This window comes from Oryzias latipes, chromosome 19 (genome assembly GCF_002234675.1).
Source record: "Oryzias latipes chromosome 19, ASM223467v1".
Lineage (NCBI taxonomy): Eukaryota > Metazoa > Chordata > Actinopteri > Beloniformes > Adrianichthyidae > Oryzias > Oryzias latipes.
In genome coordinates this window covers 22,644,405-22,661,589 of record NC_019877.2, presented here as the reverse complement: position 1 = coordinate 22,661,589, position 17,185 = coordinate 22,644,405, and the positions used below count along the sequence as shown (strand labels likewise).

The 17,185-nt window shown below is 43.0% G+C and overlaps 1 protein-coding gene across 9 annotated transcripts in view; it reads left to right on the top strand.

The window, feature by feature from the left end:
- The window catches only part of LOC101165922 (SRC kinase signaling inhibitor 1), a 122,042-nt gene that overhangs the window by 48,700 nt on the left and 56,157 nt on the right, over positions 1-17,185 (top strand). For 7 of the 9 annotated variants that reach the window (XM_023949234.1, XM_023949233.1, XM_023949235.1 and 4 more), the window contains one exon: positions 6,524-6,550. In XM_023949234.1, the coding sequence (XP_023805002.1) occupies positions 6,524-6,550 (27 nt within the window). Of the gene's footprint in view, positions 1-6,523; positions 6,551-6,685; positions 6,837-17,185 lie in introns of all 9 variants that reach the window. The other 2 variants (XM_023949237.1, XM_023949236.1) reach the window with 1 other exon arrangement.

The following is a 17,185-nucleotide window of genomic DNA, read 5'->3' as shown; positions in this document are numbered from 1 at the left end:
CCCTTCAGAATCACTCCTACCCCGTTTCTCTTCCTATCAACACCATGATAGAACAGTTTGTATCCTCCTCCAATACTACGTGCCTTGCTGCCCTTCCACCTTGTCTCCTGCACACACAGTACATCTACCTTCCTTCTCTCCATCATGTCTGCCAGCTCTCTGCCTTTCCCTGTCATTGTGCCAACGTTAAGAGTCCCTATTCTCAAACCTATGTTCCTGCCTTTTCCCTTCTCTCTCTGGCCACGGACCCTTCTGCCTCCCCTCTTTCTTCCACCAACAGTAGTCAAATTTCCACCGACACCCTGTAGGTTAACAGCATCGGTGGCGGTCGTTGTTAACCCGGGCCTCGACCGATCCGGTATGTCTAAAGTGTTGTGGATGATTCGCATGGTTATTTTGGCAATTTTTTACGCCGGATGCCCTTCCTGACGCAACCCTCTCTATTTATCCGGGCTTGGGACCGGCACAGAAGTTACTGGCTTGCAACCCCTGTGGCTAGATTCAATATAACAAGCTATGTACCTAATAACCAAAGCACCAAATCATGTTAAAACAACAAACCTTTCTTTTTCAGCAGCTTTTGTTGGCTTTGCTCTGGATGTCTATATTTGTTGGAACCTTTAGTTGTTGGTGTTTCTTTTCTGTTATTAAGGCAAATCAAGAGAGCAAAGATTGCACCAATGTTCATTTTGATCAGAAAGACTTGACGGCTTAACCTCCTCAGTGCTGGGATTACACCGAAAACCCTTCAACGTAACCTGTTGCTCACTTTTTAGAGTATTTTCTGGCTGTCATGACTTCTTTTTAAGGAGACATTTTTACATTTACTTCTGAAATTATACAACTAAATGAACAGAAAAAGAAAGAGTTCAGCCCCTCCTCCTTCAACATAAGGAAATATGAGCACTGTTGCTACAACATGGCTCAAACCCGGATGTGGAGGTTGTCCTTGGGATTTTCACTCCTATGCTTCACCGTAGCGTCTGTGCATTAGCTGCTGTTTGCTCAGCCTCGCTCAGAGATCTGCTGCACACACGAGTGACAGACATGAAGCCTTTGAGTCATCACAGATGACGCTCTGAAGTGAAGAAGCTGTTCCAACCTTAACAGTACACTATAATGTGGCACTCATCAAATCAGAGGTCCGTCCACCGTGGAAGGACTTTCAGCTCCTTAAAGATGGGGTCAATGACTGACATCAACTGATCATGATGAAGTTTCAGCCTAGCTCGAGTGGGTCCTCAGGTGGGTGCAGTCATGTGACCATTTCTGCTTTTGTCCACGCGTCTGAACCACCAGACTTCCATGGCAACATCAACCTCTGAAGGCTTTTTTCCCCCCTCCTCTGGACTTTAATCAGGAATCAAATGTCCTATTTCCCAGATGTTCCTTTTCCAGATAAATTATATATAAAAAAGAAAAGTCTTTAAAGTAGCAAACATTGGCCGACTGTGGTCATATAAACCCTAAACATGGTTTACTATAAATGCTGCTCTCATAGTACGGTAACCATGTTTTTATTTTCTGAGCAGAGAACAGAGAAACTTTAAGCACAAATGTCCCCCTGAGACCTTCTGCTGTCAACTGTTGGGAACAAAATAAAAATGGAAACTTCTGAAAAAGAGACAAACTTAAAAAAGGGGAGTTGGAAACAATGCTGTCTCCTTCTGAGTAATGCTACAGTTATACATTACAGCAAAAAAGAATTTATTACTTCAATACATTACCAGTGCAGAGAGTTGCTCCTCGCACAGATGCATTGTAATCTTAATATCTATTTCATTATTTAATAAAAAAAGGATTCTAAATCTGTAGGATTCTGTCACTTAAATCCAGAAAAACAGACGACGTCTGTGTTGTCAGATAAAAATCACATTTTCTAAAAGTGATTTGTGACACAGTGACGATTTATATTGAATACTTTGAGCATTGCATTTACCTGCCTGCAAATAAAGCACATGACTTTATCCAGCCCATGAGGTTCGACAAAGGAAGCATTTGTCCACTTAGCTTTTAAGCACCTTTTCTTCTCGCCAACACAACATTTTCCTCAAAGGTACCTGCATGGCTCTCTTTTACTGAAGGCCACAAAAAATATTCCCGCGGGCCGCCATTGGCCCCCTGGCCACACTTTGAGAACCCCTGATTTCGAGTAAGAAGCATGTTTTCGGACAGTGGGAGGAAGACATGCAAACTTCACACAGAAAGGTCCCCCGTTGGTGTTCTGGTTAAGGTCCCCCATTGGTGTTCTGGTTAAGGTCCCCCATTGGTGTTCTGGTTAAGGTCCCCCATTGGTGTTCTGGTTGAGGTCCCCCATTGGTGTTCTGGTTAAGGTCCCCCATTGGTGTTCTGGTTGAGGTCCCCCGTTGGAGTTCTGGTTGAGGTACCCCATTGGTGTTCTAGTTCAGGTCCCCCGTTGGAGTTCTGGTTGAGGTTCCCCATTGATGTTCTGGTTCAGGCCCCCCATTGGTGTTCTGCTTCAGGTCCCCCATTGGTGTTCTGGTTGAGGTCCCCCGTTGGAGTTTTGGTTCAGGCCCCCCATTGGTGTTCTGGTTCAGGTCCCCCATTGGTGTTCTGGTTGAGGTCCCCCGTTGGAGTTCTGGTTGAGGTTCCCCATTGATGTTCTGGTTGAGGTTCCCCATTGATGTTCTGGTTCAGGCCCCCCATTGGTGTTCTGGTTCAGGCCCCCCATCGATGTTCTGGTTCAGGTCCCCCATTGGTGTTCTGGTTGAGGTCCCCCGTTGGAGTTCTGGTTGAGGTACCCCATTGGTGTTCTAGTTCAGGTCCCCCGTTGGAGTTCTGGTTGAGGTCCCCCAATGGTGTTCTGGTTGAGGTCCCCCATCCGTGTTCTGGTTCAGGTCCCCCATTGGTGTTCTGGTTCAGGCCCCCCATTGGTGTTTTGGTTCAGGCCCCCCATTGGTGTTCTGGTTCAGGTCTCCCATTGGTGTTCTGGTTCAGGTCCCCCAATGGTGTTCTGGTTGAGGTCCCCCGTTGGAGTTCTGGTTGAGGTTCCCCATTGATGTTCTGGTTGAGGTTCCCCATTGATGTTCTGGTTCAGGCCCCCCATTGGTGTTCTGGTTCAGGCCCCCCATCGATGTTCTGGTTCAGGTCCCCCATTGGTGTTCTGGTTGAGGTCCCCCGTTGGAGTTCTGGTTGAGGTACCCCATTGGTGTTCTGGTTGAGGTCCCCCAATGGTGTTCTGGTTGAGGTCCCCCGTTGGAGTTCTGGTTCAGGCCCCCCATTGGTGTTCTGGTTCAGGCTCCCCATTGGTGTTCTGGTTCAGGCCCCCCATTGGTGTTCTGGTTCAGGTCCCCCATTGGTGTTCTGGTTCAGGTCCCCCGTTGGAGTTCTGGTTGAGGTTCCCCATTGATGTTCTGGTTCAGGCCCCCCATTGGTGTTCTGCTTCAGGTCCCCCATTGCTGTTCTGGTTGAGGTCCCCCGTTGGAGTTCTGGTTCAGGCCCCCCATTGGTGTTCTGGTTCAGGCCCCCCATTGGTGTTCTGGTTCAGGTCCCCCATTGGAGTTCTGGTTGAGGTCCCCCGTTGGAGTTCTGGTTGAGGTTCCCTATTGATGTTCTGGTTCAGGCCCCCCATTGGTGTTCTGGTTCAGGCCCCCCATCGGTGTTCTGGTTCAGGTCCCCCATTGGTGTTCTGGTTGAGGTCCCCTGTTGGAGTTCTGGTTGAGGTCCCTTAGCTGGGACTCGAACCAGGGGCGAAAGTGGTGACCACTGCACCACCATGCTTTAAAAAAAACTATTTCTGGTTTTTATCTGGCAAAAGAAACTATGTTTTTGTATTTTTTATGTAGGACTTCATTATTTCCATAAAAATGTTCCAACTCTGTTGAGTTAAAGTCTCTAACTTTGTAAAAACAAAGTTGTTGGCAGGATGGAGCTTTGACATATGCATCAATACTGAATTGTTTTAAAGTAGAAATCAAAGTTGGGATTGAAAATCAGTACATCTGTGTGGCAGTGATACGCAGTCCTGCACCTCCAGATGATTCATGGATCTTCAGCTGATCAGGTGATGTTTTAATTGTGAGAAACATGCGTTGAGTTTGAACTCCATCCAGTAAACGCCGATGTCAGCAGAGTGGCTGTCAGACACTGATGACTGATGGCTGCTTAGATGAAGACAGCTGTACATATGTCGTAGATCATCACTGATGGATCACTTTGAGCTCACTGCTGATGAAGTTTGTCTACATTTACGACATATTTTGACCATCTGACAACATTTACAGCAAACAAAGCCCCTTGGTTCTGGGTTTCTGCAGTCTGTGCCCAGTCTGCTAATCAAATCAGGATTTGCTGTTGTTGCTGTGAAAGAAATGATGCATGGTCCAAATGAGATGAGTGTATTTACAAGGTATCACTGGACATGTGAGAAATTTACAGAAAAGAGGATTATTTAGTGTTTTAGCAAAAATCAAACCCAACTCCAAAATAGTCAAAGGAATCAAGAAACTGGAATCAGGATTGTTCTTCCCCAACACTGTACAATAATTCACAGTGTAATAGATGGCGTTTGCACATTTTTGCACATTGTTACCTGTTTGTAAATAGTCTTTAAATTATACCACATTATTTGTTTACATTTATGCTACATTTTTGTATTATTGTTTTTATATTATTCTATTTTCTCTGATGTTTACTTGCCACGGTAACACACACATTTCCCACATGTGGGATCAATAAAGTACTTCTGATTCTGGTTCTGACACTGATATGGGGATGGGTCAAAAATATACTGTATCTGTGACGGTTTCAGTTTCTTTCCTTTTGTGTTTTGTTCTTTGTTGGTTTTGTGTTACTTCCTGTTTTATTTTGTAGGGTTTCCTGTTTTGTTGTAGTTTTGAGTTTTACTTTGGTTCCCCATCCTTCCTGATTGTGATCACCTGTGACTCGTTTGTCTGTATGTATTTAAGTCTTGTCATTCCCTTCCTCCTGTGCTGGTCAATAGTTTATATTTCGGCTCTTCCCCTGTTTCGAGTGTTTTATACTGTTTCGAGTTTTCTAGCGTGCTTGTGCAGTGGTTTTTGGTTTGTAGCCTTTTGTTAATATTAAAGCCCCTATCCACTTTGACCTCATGCTTCATCCTCTCTGCGCCTGGGTACTCCCCCAACCACCCGCCGTAACAGTATCATATAATATATACAGTATATTTTAATGTAGCAGTGCTTAATACCACTGAAGAATAATGGAGGGTCTAAAAGAGCCGGCACCACGTCTGTATTATACTGTACAACGCGTCTCTGTAGACCAGGGGTGTCAAACTAATTTTCCCTGAGGGACACATCAGCATCGTGGCTGTCCTCAAAGGGCCAGATATAACTTATACATGTAACTAAATGTAATGAAAAATAAATGTAACTACTCCTTAATGTTAAATCACTCATGTATTAATTTACTATAACTTTTTAAAGTGACAATTACAGTTGAATAGAAAACATATGTTTGCTTGTTACTTTAGCAAAAATCCTGTTAAATTTGATTCTGTCAGGTTTGGTTATATGGACAGTGTTTATGTCCTAATGTATAGTTGCTCAACCAAGATTTCAAGTCCAATTCCCCCTGGATGTAAATAAATACACACCAATTTTTTTTTTTTATTCTAAGAAAGTAAAAACTTTTATGCTCTCGCTGGCCAAGAATGATATGGCGGGCCACAGCGGGCCTACAGTTTGACACATGTGCTGTAGATAAACCCACAGGTAGCTAATCAGAACCCGAATCAGGTGTTTTGATCAATGTCTAAACTCCAGTTTCTGTCTCAAAGTCACTGGTGGGTCTGATCAAGCCATCGTGTCAGGACACCTAAGGGTGGGTTTGAGGAGCCGCCCGGCCCCGGGTCGTTAGTCACACCAAATATTTGATTCATTCCTGTGAAGCTATTACAATCAATTAAAAGCCCATGTCTATGGCAGTGAAGGACGAAAATATGAATCTGGATTTCAGGATCATTTCAAAATCATATTGTGCCCCGGCCTTAAGGCAGAGAAAAATATTTTTTTGTTTTGAAGCTTCAACATGATACAGTTTCCATTTAAAGGTAAATGACGGCTCTGTGGTGTAGTGGGTTATGAGTAGTCTCCGGTTTAAATCCCTTTCTGATGGAGTTTGTATGCTTACTTTGGTTTACTCCACAGTCCAAAACCGTGCCGCATAGGTTCACTGATGATTCTAAATAGTCCCTTCATGCGGTTGTGGGTCCCTCTGAGGGACCGGCGAGCCGTCCAGGGTGAACCCTTGCCCAACAGTAGCTGGGTAGGCTCCAGCCACCCCGTGGTTCTGAACGGGAAAAAGCCGCTCTAGAAAATGGATGGATGGAGATGGAAACTCACCTTTTGCAGTGTGAAATGTTTACATGTCTGGGAACTCAGTGACGAGGCATTTTTCTGCGTTCGCTCGGCTCTCTCTTTTGTTTTGTGGTAATCTGACAAAGTCTAACTCAGTGCTGTTTCTCTTTCTTCTCCCCCCTTCCTCTCTGTCTCCTTTCTTTTCGTCTCCTTCCCTCCCTTAGCAACAGCCACACTACTGGAGCTTCAAGGTCAGTGCCAGCATTGTGTTTGTGTTTAGCATAAATTGCCGCCTCTGTATGGATTTGGCTCTAACAGGATCGAGCCTTTGTGACTTTGCATGCTCTTTTACCTCTCCTGTGTTTCATGTTGCTAAAACGTGGAAGATCCACTCGCTGAGACTTTTCTGCACCAGAAAGTCAAGAAAACAGAGAGCGATCAGAGCGAGGATGAAGGAAATCTTTCAGGGCTGCTCTTTAACTTTCAGAGAAACATTTGCATTTAAATAAAGATGCTTCTGACCATCTTATGCTCCAGGTAAGTTACTGCAGGAGATCAGAGGAAGATGATTCTCGTTCCTGTTGTAATGTTTAAGGTGTTTGTGGTTTAGAGTCAAAAGGGTGATGTACTTTGAGTGTCCAGCTCCAGAAGAGCAGCTGTGGATCGGGCCGACATGGGCTGGAACATATCAAGGACTTAACAGTAGAGAGGGCTGGTGACTTTAGACCTTCAGAGCCAGACTTTAATGAAAAACCCTTAAATGATCGGAGAGTTCAGTGGAAATGCTGCTAAGAATGTTTTTTTCATGCAAAGAGTGAACTTTTTGGAGCATGTTTAGCAGAGCAGCTAATTCATTTTGTCATGTGCCAGTTTGTTGAGTTTGGCTCTATTAACATGGAATGAACTGTGTGAATTTTTAATCATCAATACATCTTAATTTCAACCATGTTAGACAAAATGAAAAACAAACAAAAAAAGGTTTTCCAATCATCTTGGAGAGAAAAGACCTGAACTTCAAGGTTCTGAAAAATGTCTGCAACTGTTGAATCCCTGCTGTTCTGCACATCTCCACCTTTGAATTAAAGCCTCACCCATCATGTGATCATGATGTCATCAGAATCTGGTCATTCCTCTCTCCCTCATACTCAATTGTCAAACGGTTGGTACCACCGTTAAATAAAAAGGACGCTAACCATACGTCACTGCCAAAGTCCCTGATTGGTCAAAACTCAACCTTCACTTTCAACACACGTTTCAATGTTTTGTACTTGAATGCGAGTTTTGAACGCAGAAGCCCGAAACGCACATTTACATAAACTTTTTATTGAGACTGGTCGCTTGAACACTTGAACCCGCGTTGCAGAGGATGATGTGAACGTAGCTTAAGTTGTTGCTGATGCAGCATTAAGCTGGAAGATAATTACATTTACTATTGGTTGTTCAAAAGTCTCTCTAAATTTTGATCAGAAACAAAAAATTGTAAAAACACTTATGGTTGCTGACAGTCTCACTTTAAGAAACTTCTTGTTTGAATTTCTCTTTTTGACCAGGGGTGTCAAACTCATTTTTACAGAGGGCCACGTCATCACAGTGTCTGTCCTCAAAGGGCCAGATATAACTTATACATGTAACTAAATGTAATGAAAAATAAATGTAACTACTCCTTAAGGTTAAACAACTCATTATTTATTTACTATAACTTTTTAAAGCGACAATTACAGTTGCATAGAAAACATGTGTTTGCTTTGAAATTTGATTCCGTCAGGTTAGGTTATGTGGACAGTGTTTAAGCCCTAATGTATAGTTGCTCAATCCAAGATTTCAAGTCCAATTCCCCCTGGATGTAAATAAATACACACCAATTGTTCTCTGGGGATATCCGTTACAGGATTGAGTTCTTACGTCCTGCAGTTCAGACTCCGTTTGTTCTGTTGATACAGGCAGCCGCTCCAGAACTGTGTTTCCTGCAGCCGTGGCTTTGTAAGACGAGCAGTTGTCTCGTTGGAAAACGGAATTTTTACTTTTCAAAAGATATATTTTGAACCGTCGAGTGCTGATAAGATCCTTTACCCTGACAGAGACTGGCTTCAGTGACTCAGAGGATTATCACAGAGCCGGCCTCGTAGCCAAAGTGCTCAGGTCCAGGAAAACTGTAACTATGAGTGATGGGAATAGATTAGGTGGATGTGGAATATAGGAGCAACGTGAGCAATCCATTCAAAACAATATTTAGCTTTGTCATTTGGATGTGAATGAGATCTTTTGACCTGAACTCTGCTGCTGTAGCAAGAAAACGTGATGAACTTTTGGTAAGTTTGATCATCTTTGGGAACGTTAACAGCTGATACAGACGTGTCTGTATAAAAATCACGTTTGTTCCCTTTGGATGAGGGAGACCTGGGTCAGGGTTACCTGTTCCTCAGCTCCCACTCACGATGCTCATGGGTCACTGCAGGAAAAAGCTGTTTTTCAGTCTCAGTCTTTTCCAAATTCTGCGGCTGGCATATGGGGGATGTCTTCCTCGACGCGTTTACACTCACATAACATGGAGCTGTCTCACACTGTTGACATGCTGTCCATCACTTGCTTGATCCACAGCTGCCATAGTTCAGGGGAAATCCAAACGGGGGCTAGCGGTGGCGGTCTGCTATCTGCGCTGGACATACCGCTTCCACCGTTTATTGTCTTCACATGCATTGTTGATGATGTAAGTCACAAGGATTTGAACAACCTGTTAAATTATAGCTTTGGAATGAAATGATTAAGGCTCAGCAGCTGTAAATCCTCATGGATGTGTTGAGTAGGACTTCCTGATTCCTTCCTGACTCTGGTTCTGTTAAAGGCTCTTCCTATTCTCCATTTCTAAAGCAGTTCTCTTCTTACTTTCTGTTTGATTGTAGAACCTGAATTCTCCCAAACCAACACAACTTATTTGTTGCAGAAGTTTATAACAGTTTCTGTGTTGACGTTGAATTGACAAAGTTAATAAGAGTATCGTGTTTAATTTATCTACATGCGACAATTCCCATTTTAAAATGGAAGTCAGCTTTTCTATGCACAGTCTTTAACGCTTCTTTCTAAAAGCACAAATGAAATGAAATATTTAGCTCTGCGTGATCTTATGCAGCCGGATTAATTCGAGAAATTGAGATTAATCACAGTTTGTCTTGTGTGGGAAGGTGAATGCTGGAAAAGATTTCAAGCTTTTAGTTTTCACTGCCACATATTTCAAGTCCAACAGTTTCATTGTCTTTCTGTGGAGTTTTGGCCCAAAAATCTGTCTTTGTGTTAGCAGGAACTTTGCTAATTTGCACATTTTTAAATGTTTTTTTTAAGAGCTTGTTACACACAAAGTTGAGCTAATCCGAACTCCTTACATCGCAGCTGCAATTGCACTTTGGCTGTGATTGTCGGCAGATCAGACCTGGCCCGTCCCAAGTGTGGTCACTGTCATCACTGGGATGGAAGCCATGAGTCGGTGGGAATTTATGTTAAACATGGTCTGGACTGCAATTTCCACAGTAGATTCAGTGGAAGACTTGAGATGGAATGAGTTGATATGAAACCAAAGGATGCACGCTGCTACAAACGCAGAGTCCATCTATGAACCTCTCGTGCTTTGAAAGCCTCCGCTGGTTGAGTCATTTGCTGTGGCTGAAATGAAGAGCATAAAGGGTTGCTCTGATTTAAAACGTGTGCAGTTCGGCCTCCTGGCATTCTAATGAACTGAACATCGTGTTGCCTTGCAGCTGATTTGCTCGACATGTTTCTGTTCTGTGCAAGTCTTAGGCTGACTTCCACTGGTCGGTCTGCAGTGCGTCTCTGTTGCATTGACACAGAACGTTCATTGATCAATCAGAATGTTTACATCACATCCGTCATGTCTGTGGTCCACGGCCGTCCCTCCGCAACCGAGGCTTCATCCAGGAGTTCTTCTTCCAGTCCGTTGGCGCCTCTGTTACGCTGCAAAAAGCCAGGGAACTGGAAAAAGGGCTGGGTTTCAAAATAAAATGTTGTACTTTCAAACTAAAACTTTTGAAGACTAAATTTTATATTTGTGGTGACGCGCTCACGCGATAATGCACGTTAACGCCACAGAAAACACCACTGTGGAGGTTTAAAACTTCGTTTATGACACACAGCATGTATTTTACAAGGATTCAGTTAGGGAGGAGAGGGCATGGGGTTTCATCATTTATGTGCTGGGGGAGCGGGACGAAGGACAAGACAAACAGCTTCTTTGTTTTTTTTTATTTTTTATTAATTCTCGTAGAGTCGTTATTATCTGTCCAGGACTCTTTGATCCAGACACCTTTAGGTTACAGCTTTTAATCTCTTTCTTTAACTTTCTTGAGTAACTTAACACATTTGTGAGCTGCTATCATAAAAAACACCATCAGCATTGTGGAAATGACATCTCTGATAGTGCCATCATCACAGCAGGCTTTTCCTTTCAGATATGGAGCATGAGGATACGGAAATGCTTTCCCTTATCATGAAACTCTCCTGATCTGTTCATCTGTGTACCTGTCAGAGTCTACGCAGCAGAAATAACAGCCTGGTCTTTAATCCCGACCATCAGATCGGGTACCTGCCCACCTGCTGACGCAGCGAATAAAACTAAACCGAAGGATTTTCTGTAACAGAGCCATAAAAAAGCTGCTGCTTTAGGATGAAATGGGATGTAAAATGTTTGCTATAGTCTACATTAAAATGTCAAAGGAAAAGGGCAAGAGGATAAATCCAAAGGCAACAACGGAGGGAACTGTCTGTTGGTCATTTTATTTCCTCTTCTTGAGAAAAAATGTTTCAGCTCAGCAAAAAGCCTGAAAAATGTTTGTCTGATTTGAAGATTTAGAACCTCACAAATTGATTTATTCATTCATCTTTTATACTGTTTTGTTCCATTTCGGGGTCACGGGGGCTGCTGGAGCCTATCCACTCGTGGGCGGGGACATCCTGGACAGGTCGCCAGTCTGTCACAGACAAATTGCTTTATGTTTGACAAATTTTACAGAACAATAAGTTGAGTTTGTTTCATTCAAGTTGACATCTCAATAACCATGGGAAAAACATCAGTGGGGGTTTGTAGTCAAGTTGTAGTTTTCTGTCAAACCTGAAGCCTGTCAGGTTTTTTTTTTAATAAAACAAATCTTTATTCTTACAGAGAAATTCACTGGTTTAGCGGTCTCTTATATACATAAAACAAAAAGAAGGGAATACAGAAAAAGGTGTAAAAGAAAGTTGACATGTTTCCATAGTTACAATAACTACAGCCAACAATTTGACCATTTAAAATATATTTTGGGGATGTGGGTTTTTTGTTAAACACAGATAAATTCAAACTAACTGTATTAGTAGTTTACAATGTCTTGATGCAGCAGAAATTAAAAGATCAAAGAGTCAGAGGTCAATGTTATGAAGTAGGAAGGCATTTTTTCTTAAATAACATTTCATAAAAGAGATCCATCCATCCATCCGTCCGTCCGTCCGTCCGTCCGTCCGTCCGTCCGATGCAGCATTAAGCTGGAAAATAATTACATTTACTATTGGTTGTTCAAAAGTCTCTCTAAATTTTGATCAGAAACAAAAAATTGTAAAAACACTTATGGTTGCTGACAGTCTCACTTTAAGAAACTTCTTGTTTGATTTTCTCTTTTTGACCAGGGGTGTCAAACTCATTTTTACAGAGGGCCACGTCATCACAGTGTCTGTCCTCAAAGGGCCAGATATAACTTATACATGTAACTAAATGTAATGAAAAATAAATGTAACTACTCCTTAAGGTTAAACAACTCATTATTTATTTACTATAACTTTTTAAAGCGACAATTACAGTTGCATAGAAAACATGTGTTTGCTTTGAAATTTGATTCCGTCAGGTTAGGTTATGTGGACAGTGTTTAAGCCCTAATGTATAGTTGCTCAATCCAAGATTTCAAGTCCAATTCCCCCTGGATGTAAATAAATACACACCAATTGTTCTCTGGGGATATCCGTTACAGGATTGAGTTCTTACGTCCTGCAGTTCAGACTCCGTTTGTTCTGTTGATACAGGCAGCCGCTCCAGAACTGTGTTTCCTGCAGCCGTGGCTTTGTAAGACGAGCAGTTGTCTCGTTGGAAAACGGAATTTTTACTTTTCAAAAGATATATTTTGAACCGTCGAGTGCTGATAAGATCCTTTACCCTGACAGAGACTGGCTTCAGTGACTCAGAGGATTATCACAGAGCCGGCCTCGTAGCCAAAGTGCTCAGGTCCAGGAAAACTGTAACTATGAGTGATGGGAATAGATTAGGTGGATGTGGAATATAGGAGCAACGTGAGCAATCCATTCAAAACAATATTTAGCTTTGTCATTTGGATGTGAATGAGATCTTTTGACCTGAACTCTGCTGCTGTAGCAAGAAAACGTGATGAACTTTTGGTAAGTTTGATCATCTTTGGGAACGTTAACAGCTGATACAGACGTGTCTGTATAAAAATCACGTTTGTTCCCTTTGGATGAGGGAGACCTGGGTCAGGGTTACCTGTTCCTCAGCTCCCACTCACGATGCTCATGGGTCACTGCAGGAAAAAGCTGTTTTTCAGTCTCAGTCTTTTCCAAATTCTGCGGCTGGCATATGGGGGATGTCTTCCTCGACGCGTTTACACTCACATAACATGGAGCTGTCTCACACTGTTGACATGCTGTCCATCACTTGCTTGATCCACAGCTGCCATAGTTCAGGGGAAATCCAAACGGGGGCTAGCGGTGGCGGTCTGCTATCTGCGCTGGACATACCGCTTCCACCGTTTATTGTCTTCACATGCATTGTTGATGATGTAAGTCACAAGGATTTGAACAACATGTTAAATTATAGCTTTGGAATGAAATGATTAAGGCTCAGCAGCTGTAAATCCTCATGGATGTGTTGAGTAGGACTTCCTGATTCCTTCCTGACTCTGGTTCTGTTAAAGGCTCTTCCTATTCTCCATTTCTAAAGCAGTTCTCTTCTTACTTTCTGTTTGATTGTAGAACCTGAATTCTCCCAAACCAACACAACTTATTTGTTGCAGAAGTTTATAACAGTTTCTGTGTTGACGTTGAATTGACAAAGTTAATAAGAGTATCGTGTTTAATTTATCTACATGCGACAATTCCCATTTTAAAATGGAAGTCAGCTTTTCTATGCACAGTCTTTAACGCTTCTTTCTAAAAGCACAAATGAAATGAAATATTTAGCTCTGCGTGATCTTATGCAGCCGGATTAATTCGAGAAATTGAGATTAATCACAGTTTGTCTTGTGTGGGAAGGTGAATGCTGGAAAAGATTTCAAGCTTTTAGTTTTCACTGCCACATATTTCAAGTCCAACAGTTTCATTGTCTTTCTGTGGAGTTTTGGCCCAAAAATCTGTCTTTGTGTTAGCAGGAACTTTGCTAATTTGCACATTTTTAAATGTTTTTTTTAAGAGCTTGTTACACACAAAGTTGAGCTAATCCGAACTCCTTACATCGCAGCTGCAATTGCACTTTGGCTGTGATTGTCGGCAGATCAGACCTGGCCCGTCCCAAGTGTGGTCACTGTCATCACTGGGATGGAAGCCATGAGTCGGTGGGAATTTATGTTAAACATGGTCTGGACTGCAATTTCCACAGTAGATTCAGTGGAAGACTTGAGATGGAATGAGTTGATATGAAACCAAAGGATGCACGCTGCTACAAACGCAGAGTCCATCTATGAACCTCTCGTGCTTTGAAAGCCTCCGCTGGTTGAGTCATTTGCTGTGGCTGAAATGAAGAGCATAAAGGGTTGCTCTGATTTAAAACGTGTGCAGTTCGGCCTCCTGGCATTCTAATGAACTGAACATCGTGTTGCCTTGCAGCTGATTTGCTCGACATGTTTCTGTTCTGTGCAAGTCTTAGGCTGACTTCCACTGGTCGGTCTGCAGTGCGTCTCTGTTGCATTGACACAGAACGTTCATTGATCAATCAGAATGTTTACATCACATCCGTCATGTCTGTGGTCCACGGCCGTCCCTCCGCAACCGAGGCTTCATCCAGGAGTTCTTCTTCCAGTCCGTTGGCGCCTCTGTTACGCTGCAAAAAGCCAGGGAACTGGAAAAAGGGCTGGGTTTCAAAATAAAATGTTGTACTTTCAAACTAAAACTTTTGAAGACTAAATTTTATATTTGTGGTGACGCGCTCACGCGATAATGCACGTTAACGCCACAGAAAACACCACTGTGGAGGTTTAAAACTTCGTTTATGACACACAGCATGTATTTTACAAGGATTCAGTTAGGGAGGAGAGGGCATGGGGTTTCATCATTTATGTGCTGGGGGAGCGGGACGAAGGACAAGACAAACAGCTTCTTTGTTTTTTTTTATTTTTTATTAATTCTCGTAGAGTCGTTATTATCTGTCCAGGACTCTTTGATCCAGACACCTTTAGGTTACAGCTTTTAATCTCTTTCTTTAACTTTCTTGAGTAACTTAACACATTTGTGAGCTGCTATCATAAAAAACACCATCAGCATTGTGGAAATGACATCTCTGATAGTGCCATCATCACAGCAGGCTTTTCCTTTCAGATATGGAGCATGAGGATACGGAAATGCTTTCCCTTATCATGAAACTCTCCTGATCTGTTCATCTGTGTACCTGTCAGAGTCTACGCAGCAGAAATAACAGCCTGGTCTTTAATCCCGACCATCAGATCGGGTACCTGCCCACCTGCTGACGCAGCGAATAAAACTAAACCGAAGGATTTTCTGTAACAGAGCCATAAAAAAGCTGCTGCTTTAGGATGAAATGGGATGTAAAATGTTTGCTATAGTCTACATTAAAATGTCAAAGGAAAAGGGCAAGAGGATAAATCCAAAGGCAACAACGGAGGGAACTGTCTGTTGGTCATTTTATTTCCTCTTCTTGAGAAAAAATGTTTCAGCTCAGCAAAAAGCCTGAAAAATGTTTGTCTGATTTGAAGATTTAGAACCTCACAAATTGATTTATTCATTCATCTTTTATACTGTTTTGTTCCATTTCGGGGTCACGGGGGCTGCTGGAGCCTATCCACTCGTGGGCGGGGACATCCTGGACAGGTCGCCAGTCTGTCACAGACAAATTGCTTTATGTTTGACAAATTTTACAGAACAATAAGTTGAGTTTGTTTCATTCAAGTTGACATCTCAATAACCATGGGAAAAACATCAGTGGGGGTTTGTAGTCAAGTTGTAGTTTTCTGTCAAACCTGAAGCCTGTCAGGTTTTTTTTTTAATAAAACAAATCTTTATTCTTACAGAGAAATTCACTGGTTTAGCGGTCTCTTATATACATAAAACAAAAAGAAGGGAATACAGAAAAAGGTGTAAAAGAAAGTTGACATGTTTCCATAGTTACAATAACTACAGCCAACAATTTGACCATTTAAAATATATTTTGGGGATGTGGGTTTTTTGTTAAACACAGATAAATTCAAACTAACTGTATTAGTAGTTTACAATGTCTTGATGCAGCAGAAATTAAAAGATCAAAGAGTCAGAGGTCAATGTTATGAAGTAGGAAGGCATTTTTTCTTAAATAACATTTCATAAAAGAGATCCATCCATCCATCCGTCCGTCCGTCCGTCCGTCCGTCCGTCCGTCCATCCGTCCGTCCGTCCATCCATTTATCAGTCCGTCCGTCCATTTATCAGTCCGTCCGTCCATCCATCCATCCGTCCGTCCGTCCATCCGTCCGTCCGTCCGTCCGTCCGTCCGTCCGTCCGTCCGTCCATTTATCAGTCCGTCCGACAATCCATCCATCCATCCGTCCGTCCGTCCGTCCGTCCATCCGTCCATCCATTTATCAGTCCGTCCATCCATCCATCCGTCCGTCCGTCCATCCGTCCGTCCGTCCATCCATCCGTCCGTCCGTCCGTCCGTCCGTCCGTCCGTCCATCCCTCCGTCCATCCATTTATCAGTCCGTCCATCCGTCCCTCCATACATCCATCCATCCATCCATCTATGACCGAGGCGTTCCCAGGCCAGCCGAGAGACATAGTGTCTCCAGCGTGTCCCCAGTGGGACATGCCTGGGACACCTCCCCAGGGAGGTGTCTAGGAGGCATCTGGACCACATGCCTGAGCTAACTTAACTGGCTCCTCTCAATGTGTAGAAGCAGCAGCTCTTCTTTGAGCTCTCTCCGGTTGACTGAGCTCCTCCCCTTATCTCCAAGGGAGCGCCCAGCTGCCCTAGGAAGCTCATTTCAGCTGGTTGAAATCGGACACTTTCCTTTTCCGTCCTGAACTCTCACTAAGACTCCCAGGACCCCATTTTCACAGACTGGGAGTGTTGAGCTGGTCCACTCTTCCAACCAGAACCATATCGTTCTTAAATTTGAGCTTCAACTTTCTGCCAAACTCTCCTCTCCAGGAATCTGGAATTGCTTTTCCCAAGGAGCATGAGGAGTCTGGTTCTCCAGTCATTAGCACACCCTTCAGATATCCCTTATATAAAGGGGACCCAACACCCCCCTTTGGGCTGATATAGCGGTATTGTCCCTGACTGCCATTTAATGTCACTTATCTCTCAGATAGTTACATGAATGTCTTTGTTTTTCTGGTCTGAGCTGGAATCTGGATTTAAACTGGACGGCTGGATAGCTCTGATATCGCTGCCTTTTCTGTTGCAACACTAATGTTAGGTTGGGGGTGTGAGGGGCTGTAAGCTAGTGGTAGAGCATGCAAACAAAGGGATGGTGGGAAATGAGGGTGGGCTTACTCTATGCCATCCACTGCTCCGCAGTGTAAATATGCACTAAAAAGTGCTATTTTTTACAGGGAATAACACATTTCTTGATCTATTTACCTGAATAAGATAGACATGTCACTCTAAGCAGAACAGCAGACATACTTAGGACCT